Below are 21,838 nucleotides of genomic sequence, written 5' to 3' on the forward strand. Positions count from 1 at the left end.
CGAAGAAAAACACCCTCCTTATCAAAAAGATCTTGTATATGTATAAAACCAGCATTAAAATAGTGTTTTAGAAAAATTCATATTTCCTTGTCCAGTTGCTTTTAGAGTTAAAATCCAGCTGTTAAAATTTCTTTCCAAAACATATTTTTATTTTTACATAAATTAGATGTAAAGTCCATACCTTTAATCCATAGGTTTTTGATTTTTATTTGTAATTCTGCCTCTAAAAGATTTATCCATTTTGTGTCTGAGAAAATCATTCTTCCAATCCAACTAGACTTTAGAGCAAAGCTAAAATCTGTGAAATCAATCATTTTTAAACCACCATATCCATATTCCTGTATGATAGTGGGGTTTTTTACTTTGTGAATGAGGCCAATTTAACGTGTTGCTCCATCCAGGTATCAACGTCACACAAGGTATCCGAGGCATTTTATTACTCATCTTGGTGTTAGGCCCACCAAAAAAAAAAATAGGCGAGGGCGTTGTAAGTTTACTGTTTACTGAACCACCCGATCATATTGCATATACCATCTTAACAATGAAATATGTTCAAACCAAAACAAAAGGCCCTTGGGCCACATCACTCAACCAAAAAACATTGCTCGTACCGTTTTCAAAATTTATACATATAAAACTCTTCCAAATAATTGTAAAATTTTGAAAAATTGTCATAATTATGTTCCAAGATTTCTGAGGATGCTTGCATAGTAATCTCGCAAACTGTAGCATAATAATTATTGAAAAGAAGATTGTTTAACATTTTCTCTATAAATTTCTGTGTTGAATATTGAACCCCTTTTGAGGACTCAGTATTGGCACAGGGTTGATGGTTTCAACAATATGGAATCTACACTATCTGAGGATGCTTGCATAGTAATCTCACAAACAGTAGCATTGTATATCTTGAAAAGAAAAGTTGTAAATATTTTCCCTATACATATCTATGTAAAACTTTGAACCCCTCATGGGGCCCCAGTGTTGGTCCGGGGTAATTGTTTTAAGAATTTGGAATCTATGCTATCTATGGATACTTGCACAGTAATCTCACAAATCGCAGCATTGTATTTCTTAAAGGAAGATTTTTAAACCATTTCACTATATATTCTATGATAAACTTTGAACCCTTTTTTGGGTCCCTGTATTGTGTATGAGGATGGGTTATGCCAAGTTCGGTTAAATTTGACCTAGCTGTTCCAGAGAAGTAGTTAACAAAAATGCGAGAGTTTCCAAACGGACGGACGACGAACAGGTGATCTGAAACCTTCACTTGAACCTCACGGAGTTAAACAAAAAAGAGACAGAAATACAATAATATACAAATTTAGTTTTAAAACAAATTTATTGATTGACTGATAACAAATATATGACATTTGGCAAAATGAATTGGTCGGAAAAAGATAACAATTGTAAAGTAGTACAAAACAGCCATAAGCAAACATCTCCAATGATATGCATAGAATAAAGGTAAGCCTGAATACTGACTCTCTCTCTCTCTCTCTAATCTAACATACGATGTCTTTTAGAGGAAGACCAAGTGAGAATAAATACCATAATGTAAGGAAAATAAGGAAAACAACTTTTTTTATACATCTTAAGACGATCGTGAAATCTGAAATGAAAACAACTTGTGATCTGTTGATTGTTTAACAACAATCAATTACAAGCAATCCAATCGGCCGATTTAAAGTTACTTTTAATAAATTTATATCCTAATTATGCACTAAAAATCCTCATTAATATGCACCAATATGGTCTCAATGCTTCACACAATCATGTATATACTAGATCAACCCCAACGTACACACCTAATTCTTAGAAAGTGAGTTAAAAAGTGTCAATTTACCGTATTTACCTTACCTTTTATCTAACATTTGTTTGTCTCCTGATTGTCTGGCAAATAAAGCTTTGAGTACACAATTGAAAAAAAGGACATGGAGTTAAAATAAAAACTTGCATTTTGAACAAATCGTACATGATATCTAACCAGAGATGCACAAAAAAACTATGCAAGTTGATAACCAACAATAGAAATTCATTTAAAGGTTTATAAAAAAATGTCTCAAAAATAGTGCATGTTATAACCAGTCCTCATATCGAAGGCAATATATACTGTAGCGATTCATAGAGTATAAAACCGAAAAGGAAAATGACCATTAACATCAAAAATGTCCACAAGACCATGCAAAGACCATCTTTATAGACTTGTAAGATAAAGGAAGACATGCAGATAATAAATGCTTGTACAAAATGTGAGACACAAATGCGTTAATATAATTATGATTTTTGGATCTGCTCAGAATACCACATGATTTCTAGTCTATACTTCCAAACTAAATGTAGGTTTAGTCTCCATAGAGTTATTGTGGTGATGTTCATGTATGGAATGCTATGATTGAGAAATACTGAAATTAGGACTACTGTGTATTTCATTTCATATCCTTCAGTTTGTTCTTAAGAACAAAATGAGCAAGAAATGGGGAAATATATCTAATGTTGATTGGGTATGAGTTAAATTACTCACCCCACATCCATTAAAGCAAGAGGCCCCTGGGCCACATAGCTCACTTGAGCAACAATAGCCAAAGCCAAAGAAAGGACCCTTTGATACTATCATACTGATTGTTTATCATTCAAATGATTCCTTAACAAAATAGTACATTGACTCAAAAAAAGTCTCCCTCTCGTAAAACCCAATCGAAAGATTTCAGTTACCTGACAATTGAGCATTAAAATATAAGATATTTGTGTTCAGCCATACCTGTTAACATTTTGATTAACTATGTGAGAGCTACTTTAACATTCATAGTAAATACACTTTCAATGAATCCATTTTCAAAATGGTTCAAATCTTTAAAAATGTGGCTTCCTTCCTTAAAGAAAGATAATACACAATGCACAAACAATAATTCTTAAAAAAAAACTTATATTAAGTCCAGCTTTCTTGGAACTCAACCATTCAAAACTCTCAATTTTCCTTTGAACACAATGAGCAAAAAAAAATTAAAATCTTGTAAATAAATTTGAGATAATGTTGATATATATTGGAATGCTAATACAAAAGTAAAATGCTGGAAGTCAGAACTGCTAAGAATCTGGGCAACCATTTTGATCCGCTAGAATTTCCTCTGTCTCTTCATGATCCACTCCATTCCAAAGCATTTCTGATGATAGAAGTGAACGTGGGAAAAGTCCAGATTTAATGTAATCGTCTAAAATCTGTTGTTATAGAAGAAAATAAATAGTTAAATAACAAATGTGGCAATTCTGATTTTCTTTTTTCTTTTTCCCATATAGTAATTAATAAAAAAAAACCACAGTGAAATGTAAACAATATATATGTATACATGTATTGACGAATATCGCATTGACAAATAAATGCTCTTTAACACCTAATTTTCTATTTTGCATTGGGGAGTTTAACATCATTATGCAATTACCATAGTATTTTAGACTGTCAAATTTACAAAATCTGAATGATTTTAGAGTAATTCTCTTTTTAGTATCGCCCATTCCAGGTTCAGTTTACAAATTAATGAACATAATCCAGTCTAAAACCTTTCTGTCAGTGTTATCAAATGAACATACATGTGCGAAATTCACATAAAACCAATCATTTTGCTAATTTTTAATCAAAAGACATTGAGTTAAACGTATTATTATAATACTTTCATGTTGAATTCTCAAATCGGATTGGCTTAGACACAGTTTATTATCTTTCATTGCCCTCAGCATTAGCAACACACTTGACAATGGGTAACACAATAAATTGTTACATACGCGTAAATTATAAGCGTACGGTTCGCCATAGATTTCAAGTCATTTTTATATAAAAGTATATATAATAAAAATAATATATTTATATACAGTAAAACACGGTAAGAGCGAACACGCTTATAATGAATTGACGCTTACAGCGAAGTGACTTTCATTCCCCGTGACTATATTTCATGTTGTAAACATGACGGATATAACAAATTACGCTTATAACGAAGCAAAATCGCCCGTCCCTGGCGCTTCGTTATAACCGTGTTTTACTGTAATGCAATCAGGCATTCTCATGCAAAACTATGTCCAATTACCCAGACATAAACCAAGACTGGCCTTTTAATGACCTTGCGTTGATATGTCACAACCCATTTATTACTCACCTCTCTCAGACAGTCTACCTTGACCTGTGGTATACTATAGCTGAACCCAGTGGCTATAAGTTTGGAACTGTCCATGGCTAAATTCTTATTGTATAAAAGTTCCTACATTTGGAGAGAAAAATGCATTTATTTTAATTTTTTTTACAATGAAGTAAGGATATTGACTTGTCTTACATAAAAATGTTATTTTTTTTTTCTTCTGAACTAGGTTAAATTAAAGGTATTTTCTAAACTTAAATAGATATCAAATTTAAAATGTACAGGCTGCAACGAGGACGTTAAAAGTAAGTTAACGTGCATAACAGTAAGTGGAAAAAAATCAAGACGCTTTCATGAAATAAATGCTAACCTTAACCCTACCTTACCTGGTCTACAAATCAGATATTTTCTTGACATATTCTCCCGGTAAATAAAACAATCGCTGGACAAATTGATATCTATTAAACGACATTAAAGCAACATAACTTTGTTCACATATTTTTTTTCTATTTGTGTATTCTATGATTGAATATGCATTGTAACTTTCCAATTGAAAACAATTCAAAATAAGATGCAGGCACATTTTACTTGATTTACGGATGATTTACTAAATCAGAGAGAGTTCATGTGAATTGACAAACTTGTACTGTGTACAGAGTTATTCTCGCCCTGTGTTTTTTTTGTCCTTTTTGAACATGACCAGATACAGTTGTGTGAAAAGAGAGAAAACTGAAGGCACTTGAGCTTGCACATTCTTGAATGCTGACAAAGAGGGAAAAAATAAGTGGTCAAAGTGGTCAAAATAAAACAAAGGCAAATATTTCTCCGTTACAGAATTACAATTTTTTAATACTTCATTTTCTGAAATTAAATCTCTATAATCAAAATTCATATTTCATTTGCCCAATTAACTTCTGATTACCTACGATCACTAGATAAATATATGGGCACAATCCTGAATTCTTGACCGTGAATATTCCATTTTCTAATGCTTATTTAATTCAAAAGCATTTTATTTTGGTAAATTCAACAAAGTGTTTTTGTGTAATACTTCTGTTTAAGTAAAGAATACAGGGGAATCATCATTTTTTGTGGGTAACTGCGCCAGCGAATTTACCTCCCAACAAACCTATACACAATCATTTGTTTAATATTCATTAAAATTATCCCAATTACACTACGAATGAAATTAGGTCCCCACAAACCATGAACATTTTGGCTACCCACAAACATTGACCCCCATAAATAAATTTAAAATGATTCCCAGTATTAGGTAATTTTGATGTGTGGGGGGTTTTGTGGTACATACCTGATCCAAAAATGGATTTAGTGGCGTATTGTCGATTCCGTCTTTCTGACACGCATCAGCCCAAGGACGCATGTGGCGGTCATTGATGTCTTCCACGACTGAGGTCATGTTGACCTAGAAAACAGAAAACCACACATGACTTCTATTAACAGAAAAAATCTGACATAGTCTTAAAGACTCCTTTATCATATGCTATGTCATTCTTAAAAGAAAGATAATAATACACTGACTGGCCCAAGTTTTTTTGTTAAAAATATTAAAATGGAAGCTGTTCTAAAATATCTTATCTAAGTGAATTCCTTACCCGAGCCATATTGGAAACAACAGTGCCCATGAAATCGTACTTGATGTTGAAAATCTCCGACACCAACTCACTGACTTTACCTTGAGCTGAAAAACATTTTGATAAAAAGGAAGATTATGATATGATAATTATTTTACAGAGTGTCAATATGTCACTATGTCAGGCAAATTCCAACGTGAAACACCTATTAGATAAACATTCATGCATCAGATTTAATAAAATATTAGACAAAGTATTCATCAATTATATTGTGTAATGAGATTTACATATTGTGTAATGAGATTTACATAATTTTGTTGAAAAACTGAATGCTATTATTTGTTAACTTGAGACATCATTCGAAGGAGAATACATATAATTTGACTTTAGTTAGTAGTGTTCTTGCTGTCTTTAATGTTATAGACTCTGACTTACTGGTATTGTTGCTGTATATACTGTTATAGACCCTGACTTACTGGTGGAATTGGTGTTTACAGCCCTATATACCCTGACTTACTGGTGTTATTGCTGTCTACAATGTACTAGACCCTGACTTACTGGTGGAATTGGTGTTTACAGCCCTATATACCCTGACTTACTGGTGTTATTGCTGTCTACAATGTACTAGACCCTGACTTACTGGTGGAATTGGTGTTTACAGCCCTATATACCCTGACTTACTGGTGTTATTGCTGTCTACAATGTACTAGACCCTGACTTACTGGTGGAATTGGTGTTTACAGCCCTATATACCCTGACTTACTGGTGTTATTGCTGTCTACAATGTACTAGACCCTGACTTACTGGTGGAATTGGTGTTTACAGCCCTATATACCCTGACTTACTGGTGTTATTGCTGTCTACAATGTACTAGACCCTGACTTACTGGTGGAATTGCTGTTTACAGCCCTATATACCCTGACTTACTGGTGTTATTGCTGTCTACAACGTTATAGACCTGTCCCTTCTTGCCATGGTTCCAGAGATGCCACACCGCCCTGCAAACGTCCAACACATGAACTGTATTCATCTGGAGATCCTTGGTCCACAGCATCTAGATTATTCAATTTTTAGCATGTATTACTTTGATAAAGACAGAAAAAGTGCGACATCATTTATTTTATAAAAATCAGGATTTTCGCGCCCCTGGTATGATCAAGTCACGTGCCTTTATCACATCCCCTGTATCATCACCCTTTATTATGTCATTCCAGAACACCTTTTGTACTTTGAACTTTTAATACAAGGTTACTTTTTTTGTTTTTCGGTGCTAATCTGCAATTTGAACTATGATGTCTCAACATATATATTTCAATGTAGATGACATCACAATACATTTTTATACATGATATTGAAAATATGCCACTTTCAAGAAAAGGAAAACTAAGATAAATAAGGATAAGTTTTACACATGAAAATGAAACTAGATATCTATTTAATATATTATAAAAACAACAATGCAGGTCAAAATTTGTATCACATCCCATATTAACACTCGATAAATATAAGCCCCTGGCCTTCAGTCCTCGGGCTGATATTGGTGTCTCAGGAAGATATGGAATATAATACAGATTTTGCCATGCATCATTCTCCATCAGTTTTATAACACACATGTATGATATTATTTAATTTGTTGGAGAGGAGGAGTTAATGATAGTAATTCTTAGAAAATAAACATCTAACACACAGAGAGAAAAGTAATAGCTACATGTAAAGTGTCACTCTGTAAATTCCCCATCCACAATTATTACTTATCTACATAAACCGATATCTATGAGAGAAGAGTATCCCCCCTTTTACTAATTGGCATTCATTGTTTTCCTATCTTTTCCAGAGATACAAATAACCATATCAGTTTGTAATTCTCCTACGACATAATCTGCCTAGCATGGCTGTAAATAAGAAATAAGAGTACCCCCCCCCCCCCCCACTTTTTCACTACAGCTGTGTTCATTGGTTTCGTACCTTCATTATGTGTTACTGAGAGAAGAGTTACCACCCTTTTCACCAGTTCATTGGTGACCTTCATAATCTTTCTATCTAAATCCTTTTATAATGTGTTACAGAGAGGAGACCCCCCCCCCCCCCCCCCCCCCCCCCCGTCGTTCTCACTACAACTGTATTCATTGTTATGCCTTCATAATCTTTTAACTAAAGTGTTACTATAACTGAAATAAGAGTAACTTCCCTTTAACTGTAACTCGCTCAGCATTCACTGGTTTCTTACCTTCATTTTCTGCCTGGTGTATTTATAGATAGCTCCAATGATTAAGCGCGGTGCTGTAAATAGAAAGAAGGAAACCATCTTATATCCTCATGGTGATCTTCGTAATGAACGCAGTGAATTCAAATAAAACGTATAGAATCTATTTTTGTACATCTGTGAACCAAAATATAACGTGATGAAAATTTATCACAACATGTATTGTGAAGGCATTTAATCTCCTTTGAAACCCATGTCGCTTCAATATCCTTTCAATTTTATTAATTAATACATCTTATCATTCTAGATCACTAATTACTTCACTAAATTTATTACAAGTATCAGTATTCTCAGTAATTAATCACCCCATCAATTATAATTAAAAGTCATCTCATATCTTGTTAAACATGTTAAATGCTATGAAGAAAATATCTCATCTAATACATTACTATGGATATATAATGCATATCTCATTTTAATAAGTCTTTTATTTGAAATCAGTTGTTTGCCAGTAAATTATATACAATACACATTGACACACCCACATAAGCAATACTATATCCCTTTCTAACCAAGATAATCAAATGTGTTAGTTAAAGCCAATACACAAGTAACTTTATCTTGAGACATCTCACCGAGTCCATTTTTATCCCCAAGGCCATAAACAGTGGCGGGTCTGAGCACGAGATAATTGAGATCGGTGAGATTCCTGAGCTGTCTCTCTACTTCCATTTTGTGTTTTGCCAGCATGGTCCATGGGTCTATCTTACTGTCCTCCTGAGCTAATTTCTACATATAGACAAACAATATAAATCATTAATAAATTCCACTTACATGTACATGCATCACTCTCACCTAATAATTCTATAATGGTATATAATAAGGTTTGTCATAAAAATGCAGATATTATAATTATGCTTATAAGAAATATCCCAGTAACTTGTCGCTGACCAGTAATTTTAACTGAATTTGTTTGCAGCTTCAAAGATGTAGTACACTGTAGATGTCAATCCACCATTCAGAAATTAAAAGTGATGCATAAGTTTCAACGCAGGATGAAGCATTAGGGGTGCAACGATCATGTATTTTGAAGGTGGCGCCTACTGTACCTTACTAGCTTGATCAATGAATATGTATAAGGAGGTGAGAAAAGTGCTACGATTATGTATTTTGAAGGTTGTGTCCTCTGTTCCTTATCGGCTTGATCACTGAATATGTATGAGGAGGTGACAGAAGTGCTACAATTATGTATTTTGAAGGTGGCGCCCTCTGTACCCCATCGGCTTGATCACTGAATATGTATGAGGAGGTGACAGATGTGCTACAATTATGTATTTTGAAGGTGGCGCCCTCTGTACCCCATCGGCTTGATCACTGAATATGTATAAGGAGGTGAGAAAAGAGCTATTTGAAGGTCGCGTCCTATGTTCCTTATCAGCTTTATCAATGAATTTGTATAGGGAGAAAAGTATTTTTGATGATGATAAACAGTTTATAATATAACACACTGTGAGAAGTAACACAATCCTGTGTTTCCCAGTACCTTATCCGCCGCGTACACCTGCCCCGTAGATAGCTCCACAAACATCCTCACGTTATGCTTCGCTGCCTCCCGAGCACAGTTCATGCTGAGGTTGACAGTCCCTTCTTGATAAACCTGCATGGATATAATCAAAATGTCAGATTTAATTGAATTAAAATACATTCTCTTCATGACAACTAAGGAAGATAAAAGAATTAGTGTACATACATTAAAAAAAATCAAATGTTATCATGTTATTGTTTCAAGGTTCGCATGGTGATTCATATTGGAGAGATCAATTAACTGTGAATAGATTTCAAGAACATGAATCACTGTGCCAACTTTGATGACAAAAATATATTATCACCCTGAACAATTTAGAACTTTCAAATAAAACAGTAAACACACAATTAGGAACAGTGAAGTGAAGGTTATAAGCAAGGTCAAAGTCAGGAAATAATGACTTAGTTGAAGTACTCTCATATTATGCATCCTTCTATGAAGTTTGTAAAAAAAAATATCTGATAAATCATATACATACATTAGCCACACTACTGGTGTCACATATCAATATATATTTACATTTTCCAGTGTCTTTGCCTGTGATAACACTACGTATCGATTTTGTACTACATGTATATAACTCATAAAGCCAAATTGAGGTGCCAGCGGGGTTTGCTTATTTATATTTAAATATTTAATCGTACGATGGTTTAAAATTATATAAACATAAGTAATAAGGACTCATTCTTTGAATATTATGAGGAGATAATTTTGGTTTGGGTGTGATCAAATCTATCATAAAGCCCTTCAGGCTTTAATGGATTTGATCACGCCCCGACCAAAATTATCACCTCATAATACTCAAAGAATGATTCCTTATTCCTTATGTAAACTCTACAAATATTGAACCCTGGTTCAAAATATTGCATAATACTTTGAACCAATATGATTCAGGTTCAATTTTTGTAGGGTTCAAAATATTATTTGACAGTGATACTTAAAATCTAAATACTTCTAAAAGAGAAATTCTTAGAATACAGTTGGTGAGATGTTGGTTTTTTTAATACTTACAGCATCGGACTGTCCATATTTTGTTTCAGCAGCGAGATTAACAACCAGGTCATATTCCCCCTCTGGATCTGTGAAGGCCCCGGCTACAGACGCTGTTAAACATTTCAAAAAGTTGGTTTAACATTGCAAATCATCCCCATCTCACAAAATATGTTAATGTTAAGTTAATCAGTTTTGCCCAATGATTATTACATGTTACTATCAAAATTAATGCTCCTGAAGATAACTCACAAAATTACGTCGGAGCAAATCGAGGAAATTTCTTTAAGGCGGACATCCATATTGTGACATACTATTTATCGAAAACAAACAATAAAATCAAGTGTAATTTCAAAAATATTTTCTTTCCCAGAATTGTCACCGAACAGCGTAGCACAGTGGGTTAGAGGGTTCACTACAAATCTTTAAGTCATGAGTTCAAATCCCGCATGGGAGTTTAATATTTTTCCATTTCCAAAAAATCTTTAAACATACTTTTTGGTTAAATATGGTAAAATTTGAAAATTCTAAACCGGTGAAAGTATTCTAATTATAATGTACTTTAATCCACATCAATATCAACAGATTCCCAGACCACCTTAATAGAGAATGTAAATCTACACTAACAATTTTTTTTTTTTTAAATTTTTTTTTTCTCCTATTTGCAAATTCAATTGACCAGTGTTTGCTCAATTTGAAGCAAACAGTGAGTTCTTTCTTCTGCCACATTTATCTGTTTTACAGTATCAGAATAATTAGGTAACTATGTATTTATATACCTGGATTTATGAGGTTGGACTGTTTAAACTCCACCAAGGGATTTGTAAATATATCCTGGAAAATAAAAATATATGAAAGAGAGATAAAAAAAACAATCAATTTTAAAAGCTATGAACAAGTAGAATTGTGTTCAAACAAGAGATGTTTGTGAAACACTTATGCTCTCCTCCCTTAAAGACTGCTGTGAAAAAAATGAAAGGAAACTGCAAATAATTGGAATTGAAGTCCAAGGAGCATAACTCTGTCAAAACTTGCTTGATTGTACCCAAAATCAAACTTGACCTAGATATTCATAAAGATAAATCTGTACAACAAATTTCATGTCAGTACTGAAGGTGCAACCACTGCAAAGAAAAATGAATGGAAAATGCAAACAATTGAAATTTTTCGAAGTCCAAGGGGCATAACTCTGTCAAAATTTGCTCGATTGTACTCAAACTTAACCTAGATATTTATTTGATAAATCTGTATACTTAACACACAGACAGACAGCAGCAAAGCAATATGTCCTCCCTTCTTCGAAGTGGGGCATAAAAAGTTACATGTAAAAATAAATCCTAAGGTCAAATTTACAAAGTTCAAAGGTAATGTCTAGCGGATTGATTTCATATAGGCAAAATATTTTTAATGAAATTTTGAACTGATCAAATACAATGTAGCATGTTTCAACCAGCATTGAGTTACATGTATCTACATTTAATTTTAGAGAATAAATAATAATCTTTACCCAGTAGGCATCTGACCATTAAACCTTACTTTGTGTTTTTGATTCAGCCAGGCTAGAGCTGGAGGGACCTTGTCTGCCACCCGAACCTGTAAAATAAATACACCAACATGAAATTAGAGATAAAATCTGTTAATATCTACTGTACAGTAGATTCCTTATTTTACGCGAGTTCTTATTTCTGTGATTCTACCATTTTCCATGAAATCACAAGAGCATAAATTTGCGAATGTTTATCATAATTTCATAAAGTTTACATCTGTCTGGAAAACAAAAGTGAGATTTTAAAATAAACAAGATGTTTTTTTCGCAATTTTACGCACATATTAATTCTTCGTGTTTAATTAGGAATCTACAGTAACTTGACATCAATACAAAACTCAATGAACAGAAATGGAGAAAGCTAGCACTCACTAGGAGCAGAGATATTCTTTATCTTTCTAAGCAATTAGTTTAAAAACCAAAAATTAAAAGTTCAAGATGTTATTAACACTGTGCATTCGAGTATTGCTCACAATGCTATCATCAGTACATGTATTTAGTTATGAACTATCTCTAGTGCCATATTTTTCAATTTAAAAGACATATTAGAGCAGATATATGAATCATATTTCGACTTGAGTGGTTTAAATGTAAAATACCACATATGACAGTGCCTGGAAGTTATTATCACAGCCAAAATCAACAGTAATTATTTTTTTTAAAAATCAAATAAAAATCAACGGCATGGAAAACAAATAAAATGAAAATTGAAGCACAGGTTATCAACAGATCTACATCAACTGATACCAAGGACCAAAATGCAAAGGAGAAAAAACACTGTAAAAAGACCCTGTCATTGATGACTACTTTAGCTATAATTGAGGACTTATTGTCATCTTGATCACTATTATAACCAACAGGTAGAGGCAATGTCATATACACACAATGTAAATAACAAATCTTTCCTCCATTGTTATTCTGGCTATCTGTCACAGCGATTCTCCTTGGAGGGACATAAAATAAGACATGTATATTCATAGATGTCTATCAGTAAATGAACAGTCAATAAATCAATATTTTTGTATAGTTTTGTACCTAGTATATATACATGTATATGCACATATAGAATGCGGCATGTTTATTTACAAAAAACTACATGCTAGCGTATAATCATGTTCTTCTGTGCAGCAATCTGATACATTAATACGGTACAATCTTGACAGTGTAAATGATTCAGGTTCATGAGCAGATCCAGAAAATTTATCCATTGGGGAAGGGGGGAGGGGTGTCCAACGGTTGAGTTTGCCAAGAGGGGTCCAAGGCATATTTTTGGTAGTTTCATAATTTAATTTAAAGAAATTTGAATTTTGCAGACCCCCCCCCCCCCTTCCTTTAGATCCGTGCATAAAGTTTACCATTTGTCTCACTTTATAATACTGTTTATACACACACATATACAATGACACATACATTGCACTTACTTTTTCCTTATTCTGTAAACTAAATTTACTTTGTACAACAATAAATATAAACCTAGTCCTAATATTAAGGTGATCTGAAACTTTTTTCATAAATTTTTTGTTTTCTTACATTATCTGATTATAAATTTGGGCAACAGAATAAAAAATTACTGAATTATCAAAAAGTCAAGTTTTTGCCCCAAAACACTGCTACATTTGTGTAAACTACCACTCATCCGGTGACAATACAGTACTAACAGTATGTACCTTTGAAACTAGGTCATTCTGCACTAAGTAGGTCACAAGGTTACGACCGATGAACCCGGTACCTGAAAAATAAAACAATGAAAGTTTGTTATGTAGCGGCAAGCATCGAAACATAATCAAAGTAGTGCAATGAATTTAAAATGTATAATTATGCATTATTAAAGCTTAAGTTGAAGAGATATAAAAAAAAAAAAAAATTTTTGTATTGATGTATCTTTACATTATCTTGGTATTGAATAAATTGCACCACCATTAAGAAGAATATTATTTTGGCAAGTAGTTTGGACATGCATCATTTACAGTACATGCGCTGAACTTAGTAACTTTTCATAACTACAATATACGACATACGGGCCTATTTTTACCAGGCCCGCTCTTACTTTCGCCCTTCTTTGGTGGCGAACAATTCCGCCCCCTCTTGAATCTACCTAGACCATTTTGTTTTTAAGGAGAGATAACTGAGACATTGGTATTCGCTCAGTCTTCAATTCGCCGGCTGATAATGAGGGGAAATGGGCAAAAATAAAACGCGGGCAAATATTTCCCTGCATACAATATACAATCATTAAAACATTCCCAGATTACCAATGTGGTCTTCAATATTTCTCACTAACAAGAGCTATTCTTAATTTTTTTGTTTACTCATTCAATTACTTATTAAAAGCTGATTACTCATAATTCGCATTTATAATCATGATAATGTATCAATATATTAGATCTCTTCTCTCATCAGCCTTAATATCAATAGGAAAGAACTTAGTTTAGGAAATATAGCTTGAGGGGGGAAGGGGAGTTATTATGAACATGACTGAGATGACAATAGGTTGGTGGGGGGGGGGGGGGTTATTACGACCTGGATGACAACTCTTTATTATTTCCTCAAACTGTTACTGTACATCAAGTACCACTTAAGTGCTTAGATAAAAGATAAACACAATTGACTGCAATACAGATAAAGGCTGATTAGAGAGGATTTTCTTCCTTTTTACTCTTCGTCTAGATCGAATATTTTGACTGAATCAATAAAATCAAGCATGCAGTCATTTACACTCAATACAGCATTCAAAGAGTACATTAACTTTATAAGCATCCTGCACTTTTAATTGTTCCATCATTTATTTTGTAACTCATTAATCGACAACTGACATGATTGATCTAACAATAAATTTCTAATTTTATTACAAAAACCGATGGCCACCTAAATATATATGTATCTTCATTCATACTTCCTGTTTTCCTTTATTCTACATTCCATTTTTATTATTAATCAATTAGACAATACACTCAAATCAGCATGCATTTTTTACTCATCAGTCATTATGGTTCATTTATTTCTTCTTTCATTCTTTAATCATCCATCTGTCTATCAATTTAATACAAGGGTCCTACCAAATTATCCACTTTACCCTAATAAATATACCATAAACTCAGCATATTTGTACCATTCATCCCCAGACATATCTTTATACAATGACAAGTTTGTCAGGCACGTAGCATCGGGGGCGCAGCAAAGATTTTTCTTAAATTTACATACAAAAAATTAAATAAACACGGATTTGCTTCCCCCCCCCCCCCCACTTTCCACTTTTATGGGACCATGTAAAAAATTGAACTGAAAATAAGGAAATAATCATTGAAATTGAAGTTAAAGGTATACTATCCCCCTCCCCATTAGGATTTTCAGAATTTTGGAAAATATATCCTTTTTCCCTTTTTTTTTTTCCTTGTCAAGATTTTTTGGATAAGTCTGCCCCCCCCCCCCCCCACTTTTTCGTGAACACATACACACATTCAAACTTTACCCAGACCTTACAATAGACAAACCAGAACAATCAAACATCTATTCACTACGCAGAGCTTCATCCCTCATTAAAATTTTTAAATTCTGCTTTAATTCCCCGGCATGTAATCCTCTTATAATCTGAAGTAGGGAAGACATTGTCTTGAGGCTCTGCTATACTTAACAGCTGATTTAAAAGTGGTGTGTAATTCAAATGCAGATTCAAACCACTCTTAAATACAATTATCTTTTTTTTTGTACAAGTTTCAGATTAGGAATGTTTTTCAATCAAAGATTTTGTCTGTTCGAAGACAATGTTATAAGTTCAAACCAGCCCTCCTCTGAAGATTAATTGCTGTTCTCAAACTGTGAACGTTGTACATTTTGTACATCTTTCCTTTTAGCTAAATCTAATCTCAGCGAGATTCAGCAAGATTAAAAAATTTTGGCATATGTCGGAAGAGAAGTCCTGTCAAAATTTTCGGTTTCAACAAATCTTACTGAGATTATCGTTTATCATACCAGGAGATTATTAGAGTAAATACCTATCATATAAGTTTTAGATAGAAAGAACAATAAATATATACTTTCAATGAAAAATATGTTCTATACACGTATATTTTACTGAAAGAAAAGTATACATATAGTGCACTATGTACATGTACATCAGAACAGATGGAACATTTCCTTCTCTGTGACTTTTTTAGTTTTTATCATGAAATATTTCACCAGTAAAATCAACATTCTCTCCACTTCCTTCTGAATAGTTCCATCAAGTTTATCATAACCAGTGTCACAAACTCCATATCTCTTGCTTGTTTTGTTTGGTCTGTTTTGTTTATTTCATTCATCTTATTTTTTTTTTTTTGGTATTTTAAGAGATTGTACGTGGAATTACTGTCAATTAAAAATGTTTCAAAATCTGATTTATATATATGGGTGATTTTTTGCAAGGGTAAATGGCAAATATTAAATAAAACATTTAGGTAACGCTCTCTCTCTCTCTCTCTCTCTCTTTCTCCAAAACTTTCCCATGTTTGTTATTGTTTGAAATGGGGGGAGGGGGGTTGTGTAGTGAAATGATCCATTAACCCGTTTTCCCCTTTTTGGCCTTTCAAAAATTACTTGAATGATAATGATACAATCGTTTAATTCAAAAGCCACTTTCTACCGACGTATTAAATATCCTACTATTCATCATCATTCCGGATTTCCGGACGAACAAAATTACAAGTGGTGACACTGAACAAGCTGCATGCCTGTCAGGCCATTAGTTTCCGTTAGATTGTTATCCCATGCAAAACACTTTTCACTACTTGTAATAAAACAATTATCGGATAACGCTGATGTCAATTCTTATAATATATTCAAAGAGAGAGCTCCGCCTGTTGTAAAACAGTCGGTCTGATTAAACAGTTTGAAATACACGGTTCGATAAAAGACTTACCGCCTAATACTAGTACCCTGGGTTTTCCACGTTCATCCGAGGTCGCCATTTTTGTTTGAAAAAAAGTTTACTGAAGATCATGTGATCGTGTCACGTGATTTTTTCCTAGGGAGGGATCTAAGATTTCGGGGTATCGAGATTTTTCTTTTCTTTTTCTTTTTATTTATCAAATCAAGTGCAATTGCAAGCAAAACAAACAAATAAATAATAATCTATAAAAAAAAAAAAAAAAAAAAAAACCACCAAAAAAAAAAAATCGCGATCCCCGGGTTTTTTGTCCCCCCTTTAGGTATTTAAACGGAGTGGACCTCAAACCCTTGCATGATCGCACGTTACCTGTCAAGTCTAACAGGAAAAAAATATCTGAGAGAGAGAGAGAGAGAGAGAGAGAGAGAGAGAGAGAGAGAGAGAGAGAGAGAGAGAGAGAGAGAGAGAGAGAGAGAGAGAGCTCTAATTAAAATGCGCGATTAAAGTGTTTCATACGAAAAGTAAAATGTATGTTTTTACTGAAAATATATATCGTTTATATGATATTCTAATAGGAATTGATTAAATGGCGCCTTCAAGATATTCCCCTGTAGGAAATACTAGTATATCATTCTTACACTTGCAGAAAATTCTTTCCCACAGGAATATATAACTTTCCGATTTTTATTTTAAATTTGAACTGAAAAAAAATCCTTAGGTTTCATATCATAACTTCCTATCATATAACAAAATCATATATAGTTTATTTTAATTGATACAAATGAATAAAAAAATATTTGAAAATTATTTTAAAAAATATAAAAAACATTACATTTAGCTATATAGTAATATTTGTATTTATGTGAAGCATATGTGAAGAATGTTTTTAATACATATTTATATACTTTTTTTTGTATTCACGATAATTTTTTGGTTGTTTTATTTTTTCATTGTGACAGGCGTAGGACATATTTGGATAGCGGACAATGCCACTACATTTACACTGGTATTTGTAATAAAATGCTCTTTTAAAAGGAATTCCAGCTGTTAAATTGACGGGATAAAAAACTGAAGCCAATTTGCTATGAAAAAAAATTAATCAATTTTCAATCAAAGTATAGTGTATACTAAGAAACCAAGAACACACCTTTTTTTTGATTTTCTACTATTATTATTCCATTATTCCTTCTTTTTTTTTTGGGGGGGGGGCAAAAAAACTAGGTCATTACCTTAAAGTAGCTATGAAAATGTAATCTATCTGCATATCGAATTTCCAGATCCAGGAGTGGGATATTTTTTTGCAAACTTGAAGTTTTTAAACTTATTAAAAAATTGGTAAAAAAAAAAAAAAAAAAAAGCAAAATCTCTCTTTTTTTGACAATAAAATGTTATCGGAGGGGGGGGGTTCAAGAAGGCTGAAGGCAATTCCAAACGTACAATTATTTTATTTTCGCCTAAAGACAAGGATACTATTCAGGCATATCATCATCGGGAAATTTTCAACTGCAGTGACTAATGTACATAAGTCGTTGTATATTTGGTGATGTTTAGAGTAGGGTGCATATATATTCGATCGGTGACTCAATAGTTAAGTACATTTCAATAGTAAAGTACATTAATAGTACCTTCCTTTTTTCCAAATAAAAAGTCTAAGTATTACAAAAAATGTCCAGTGTTTCCGTTGGACAGGAAAATATAGGCTGATAGGCTAGGATTAATACGAAGTCTTGACTGGGTAAATGTTCTCTTTCTTTCTTTCTTTCTGTTACAGAATAGGGCACAAACCCCGAGGTATTTTTTTTTTCGTTTCGTCGCAATTTGGTGACATATTACAATACTTTTTCATATATATCAAAGTGAAAGAAATACTTAGGTCAGAAATACAAAACTATAGGAAAAATGTGAAAATTTGCATGGGGGGGGGGGGGTTTCAAAAATTATTATGAGGTCTCAGAATAAAAAGTACTAGTAATAATCCCGAATGGAGAAAAGATATTAACATTTCCCATTATAATTCTGCGTGAAAAACTTGTTTCGATCATGTTAATTTCTCCGGGTAAAAATAAATGAAGTGTCAATGAATTAATATTGTACCCCCCCCCCCCTTCTTTTGATTTCAGCTGTACTTCTTTGATAGGTATGTGTATTTTCTTTGAAATTCGTCAATTGAGGGAAGTGAGGGAAGCAGTAAACTGGGACAGAATATAGTCAATTTGTACATGTATACACACAACCATGCAAAAAATGACATAATATTTTTCAAAAAATACATAAGAATTTTTTTTGGTAGTTGATGATACAAATAGTAGAGACATGACGGGTCATGATGCATCGACCAAAGCAGCTTACGGAAACGCCAACATACTAAGTCGAGACTTCAAGTAAGAAAGGGACAGTTTCTCAGGCCCCGCCCCAGCAACTTTCCTTAAGTCATTACTCAGCCTCAAGTCTGAGTTTTTACCATCAAATTCATGCACTTTTCCACTAAGGATTTGAGTTGAGGACTGAGCTGAGGGATTTAAAAATGTTGGTGACGGTGGGGCCAGACATATAATACATGTTAGCAATCGCATTGTTCAGTGTAGTTAAGTAAAATACTTATTAAGCGAATTATTGGCTAACACCTACTTGCGCTAATAGAACCATAATTATAAATGTTCTGTTCCATTGATATGATTATTGTTGTCTGTATAATTAATGTGTTATCACCGCATTTTAATCATAACATGTACTCGGAAAAAAAGAAAAGAAAACAAATGCTGATAATATCGGAATGAATAGGGGACCCCCCCCCCCCCCCACAACACACAAAAGCAAAACGAAAGCTAATTAAATTCATTCTTTTGTTCACCTTAAATAAATTCAGATGAGCTCAAAGCTAGGACACTTATATGGAAAATAATACGAATTGAAAAGTTAAAATTCCTTCAAACATGTTGCTTTTTAAATCTTTGTTTTAATGGGGGGTTTTCTTTGGATTAAATGTTGTTTTTTTTCCATATCCATGTAAAGACTGTGGTCTTATTAATATTTGCTGAATACTAATTTTCGTGAATATCGTTATTTAGCTGAACAACGAAATTGAATCTTTAATGAAAAAACACCTTGGCTCATATCCAACTCTATAGAAAAATAGCACGTTACATTTACCTGCACGTGACCAAGGAGGTCAATATAAAATTTAATTTTCTCCACACTGGACGAAAAATAGATCTTCCAATGAACTATCGCGTTTATCAATTTGTTCGGCTATGGCTTCAAACTAAAATCTTTGCTTGGAAACACTCATTGACAATCTGATATTTTTATTAATTCGTTGCTGAATCATATAATAAAATAAAAATTACTGGGTTTTTTTCGATCAAGACAATAATTTTAGCTATCCTCGAAGCACAATATTCAATAATATTGTACTTCTCGGGGAGCTAAATAATCGTATTGACCTAAAAAAAACAAAAAACAACCACCGCAATAATTGTATAATTCTCATTACTGTTATGATCAATGTTAATTCGTGAATTATCATACTTATCCTTGAAAGTGTTAATGCAAATTGGTTGCCCATGAATATCAATGAAACCACAATGAACTAACCTCCTCTGTGAATTTTTTGACAGCCCGTCCAAGCCAGGACTTCACTATAAAAGATGGTATTACTATAGCGATGGGAGTGAATGTTATCCTCACAGTAGTGGCATTGACATTAACTTTGATTACTCGATATATGCAAAGGGAAAAGGAAGATTACAAAAAGGTGATAGCGATTTAATAAGCGTAAATTCAAAGTATCTTGCAATTAATACCTGAGTTTAACGTTCCTTTTTAGCTCACCTGAGCTCAAGTGAGCTTTTCTGATCAAAATTTGTCCGTTGTCTGTCGCCGTTGTCGTTGTTGTAAACTTTTCATATTTTCATATTCTTCTCCAGAACCAATGGGCAGATTTCAACCCAAACTTGGCACAAAGCACCACTGTGTGAAGGGGATTTAAGTTTGTTCAAATGAAGGACCACACCCTCTTTAAAGGGGATACAATTTAGAATTATTGAAAATTTGTAGTCATTTTTCAAAATCTTCTGTTCAGAAACTGTTAGGTGGAAGCATCCTCTCATAGTGTAGATTCAAGTTTGATCAAATCATGGTCCCCTGGGGTAGGGTGGGGCCATAATTGGGATAAATTTTTTACAAAGGAATAAATAGAGAAAATCTTTAAAAATTTTCTTCTGAAAAACTATTAGGCCAGAAAAGCTCAAATTGGAGTGGATGCATCCTCAGATAGTGTAGATTCAAGTTTTGTTAAAACCATGGTCCCCGGGGGTAGGATGGGGTCACTATAGGGGATGAATTTTTACAAAGGAATATATTGAAATAATATTTAAAAATCTTCTATTAAAAAACTGTTGGACCATTAAAGCTTAATATGGAGTGGAAGCATCCTAGGATAGTGTAGATTCAAGTTTGTTTAAATTTTGGTCCCCGGGGGCAGGGTGGGGCCACTATGGGGGAATGGATTTTTTCAAAGGAATATATAGAACATATTTTTGAAAATCTTCTTCTTAAAAACTATTAGACCAGAAAAGGTCAAATTGGAGTGGAAGCATCCTCACATAGTGTAGATTCAATTTTGTTTAAATCATGGTCCATACTATACATGTAGTTTGATTATAGTTAAGGGCTGTTGTTGTTCAGGTGAGCGATGTGGCCCCTGGGCATCTTGTTTGTTTGTTCTTTTTTTTTCAATTTTGTTTTATTTATTTTTTTTAAATATAAAAAATATTATTTATGCTAAGAAATTTTATTTTTTAATAAAAAATTTTCATTATTATATTATGAAAAATTAATTATGCTCATATTTTTTGTATTTATATTTCATTTACACCAAGCCAGATCAGAGCTCGTGTTTCAAATAATTTTTATAAAGACGGCAATGTCTT

General features: G+C 33.1%; 1 protein-coding gene across 1 annotated transcript; it reads right to left on the bottom strand.

Annotated features, from left to right (window-relative positions):
* Window positions 1-1,317: 1,317 nt before the first annotated feature.
* On the bottom strand, window positions 1,318-16,996 carry LOC128171512 (dTDP-glucose 4,6-dehydratase-like). Its single transcript, XM_052837289.1, has 13 exons — window positions 16,941-16,996; window positions 13,714-13,775; window positions 12,037-12,093; window positions 11,280-11,334; window positions 10,522-10,613; window positions 9,469-9,582; window positions 8,561-8,714; window positions 7,950-8,002; window positions 6,650-6,776; window positions 5,744-5,829; window positions 5,440-5,553; window positions 4,152-4,253; window positions 1,318-3,219 (listed from the first exon to the last, which is right to left on the bottom strand). The coding sequence occupies exons 1-13, from the start codon at window positions 16,987-16,989 to the stop codon at window positions 3,088-3,090; spliced, it is 1,197 nt and encodes a 398-aa protein (XP_052693249.1). The 5' UTR covers window positions 16,990-16,996; the 3' UTR covers window positions 1,318-3,087.
* Between the last annotated feature and the right edge of the window lie 4,842 nt (window positions 16,997-21,838).

The sequence above is a fragment of the Crassostrea angulata genome, chromosome 2 (genome assembly GCF_025612915.1).
Source record: "Crassostrea angulata isolate pt1a10 chromosome 2, ASM2561291v2, whole genome shotgun sequence".
Lineage (NCBI taxonomy): Eukaryota > Metazoa > Mollusca > Bivalvia > Ostreida > Ostreidae > Magallana > Magallana angulata.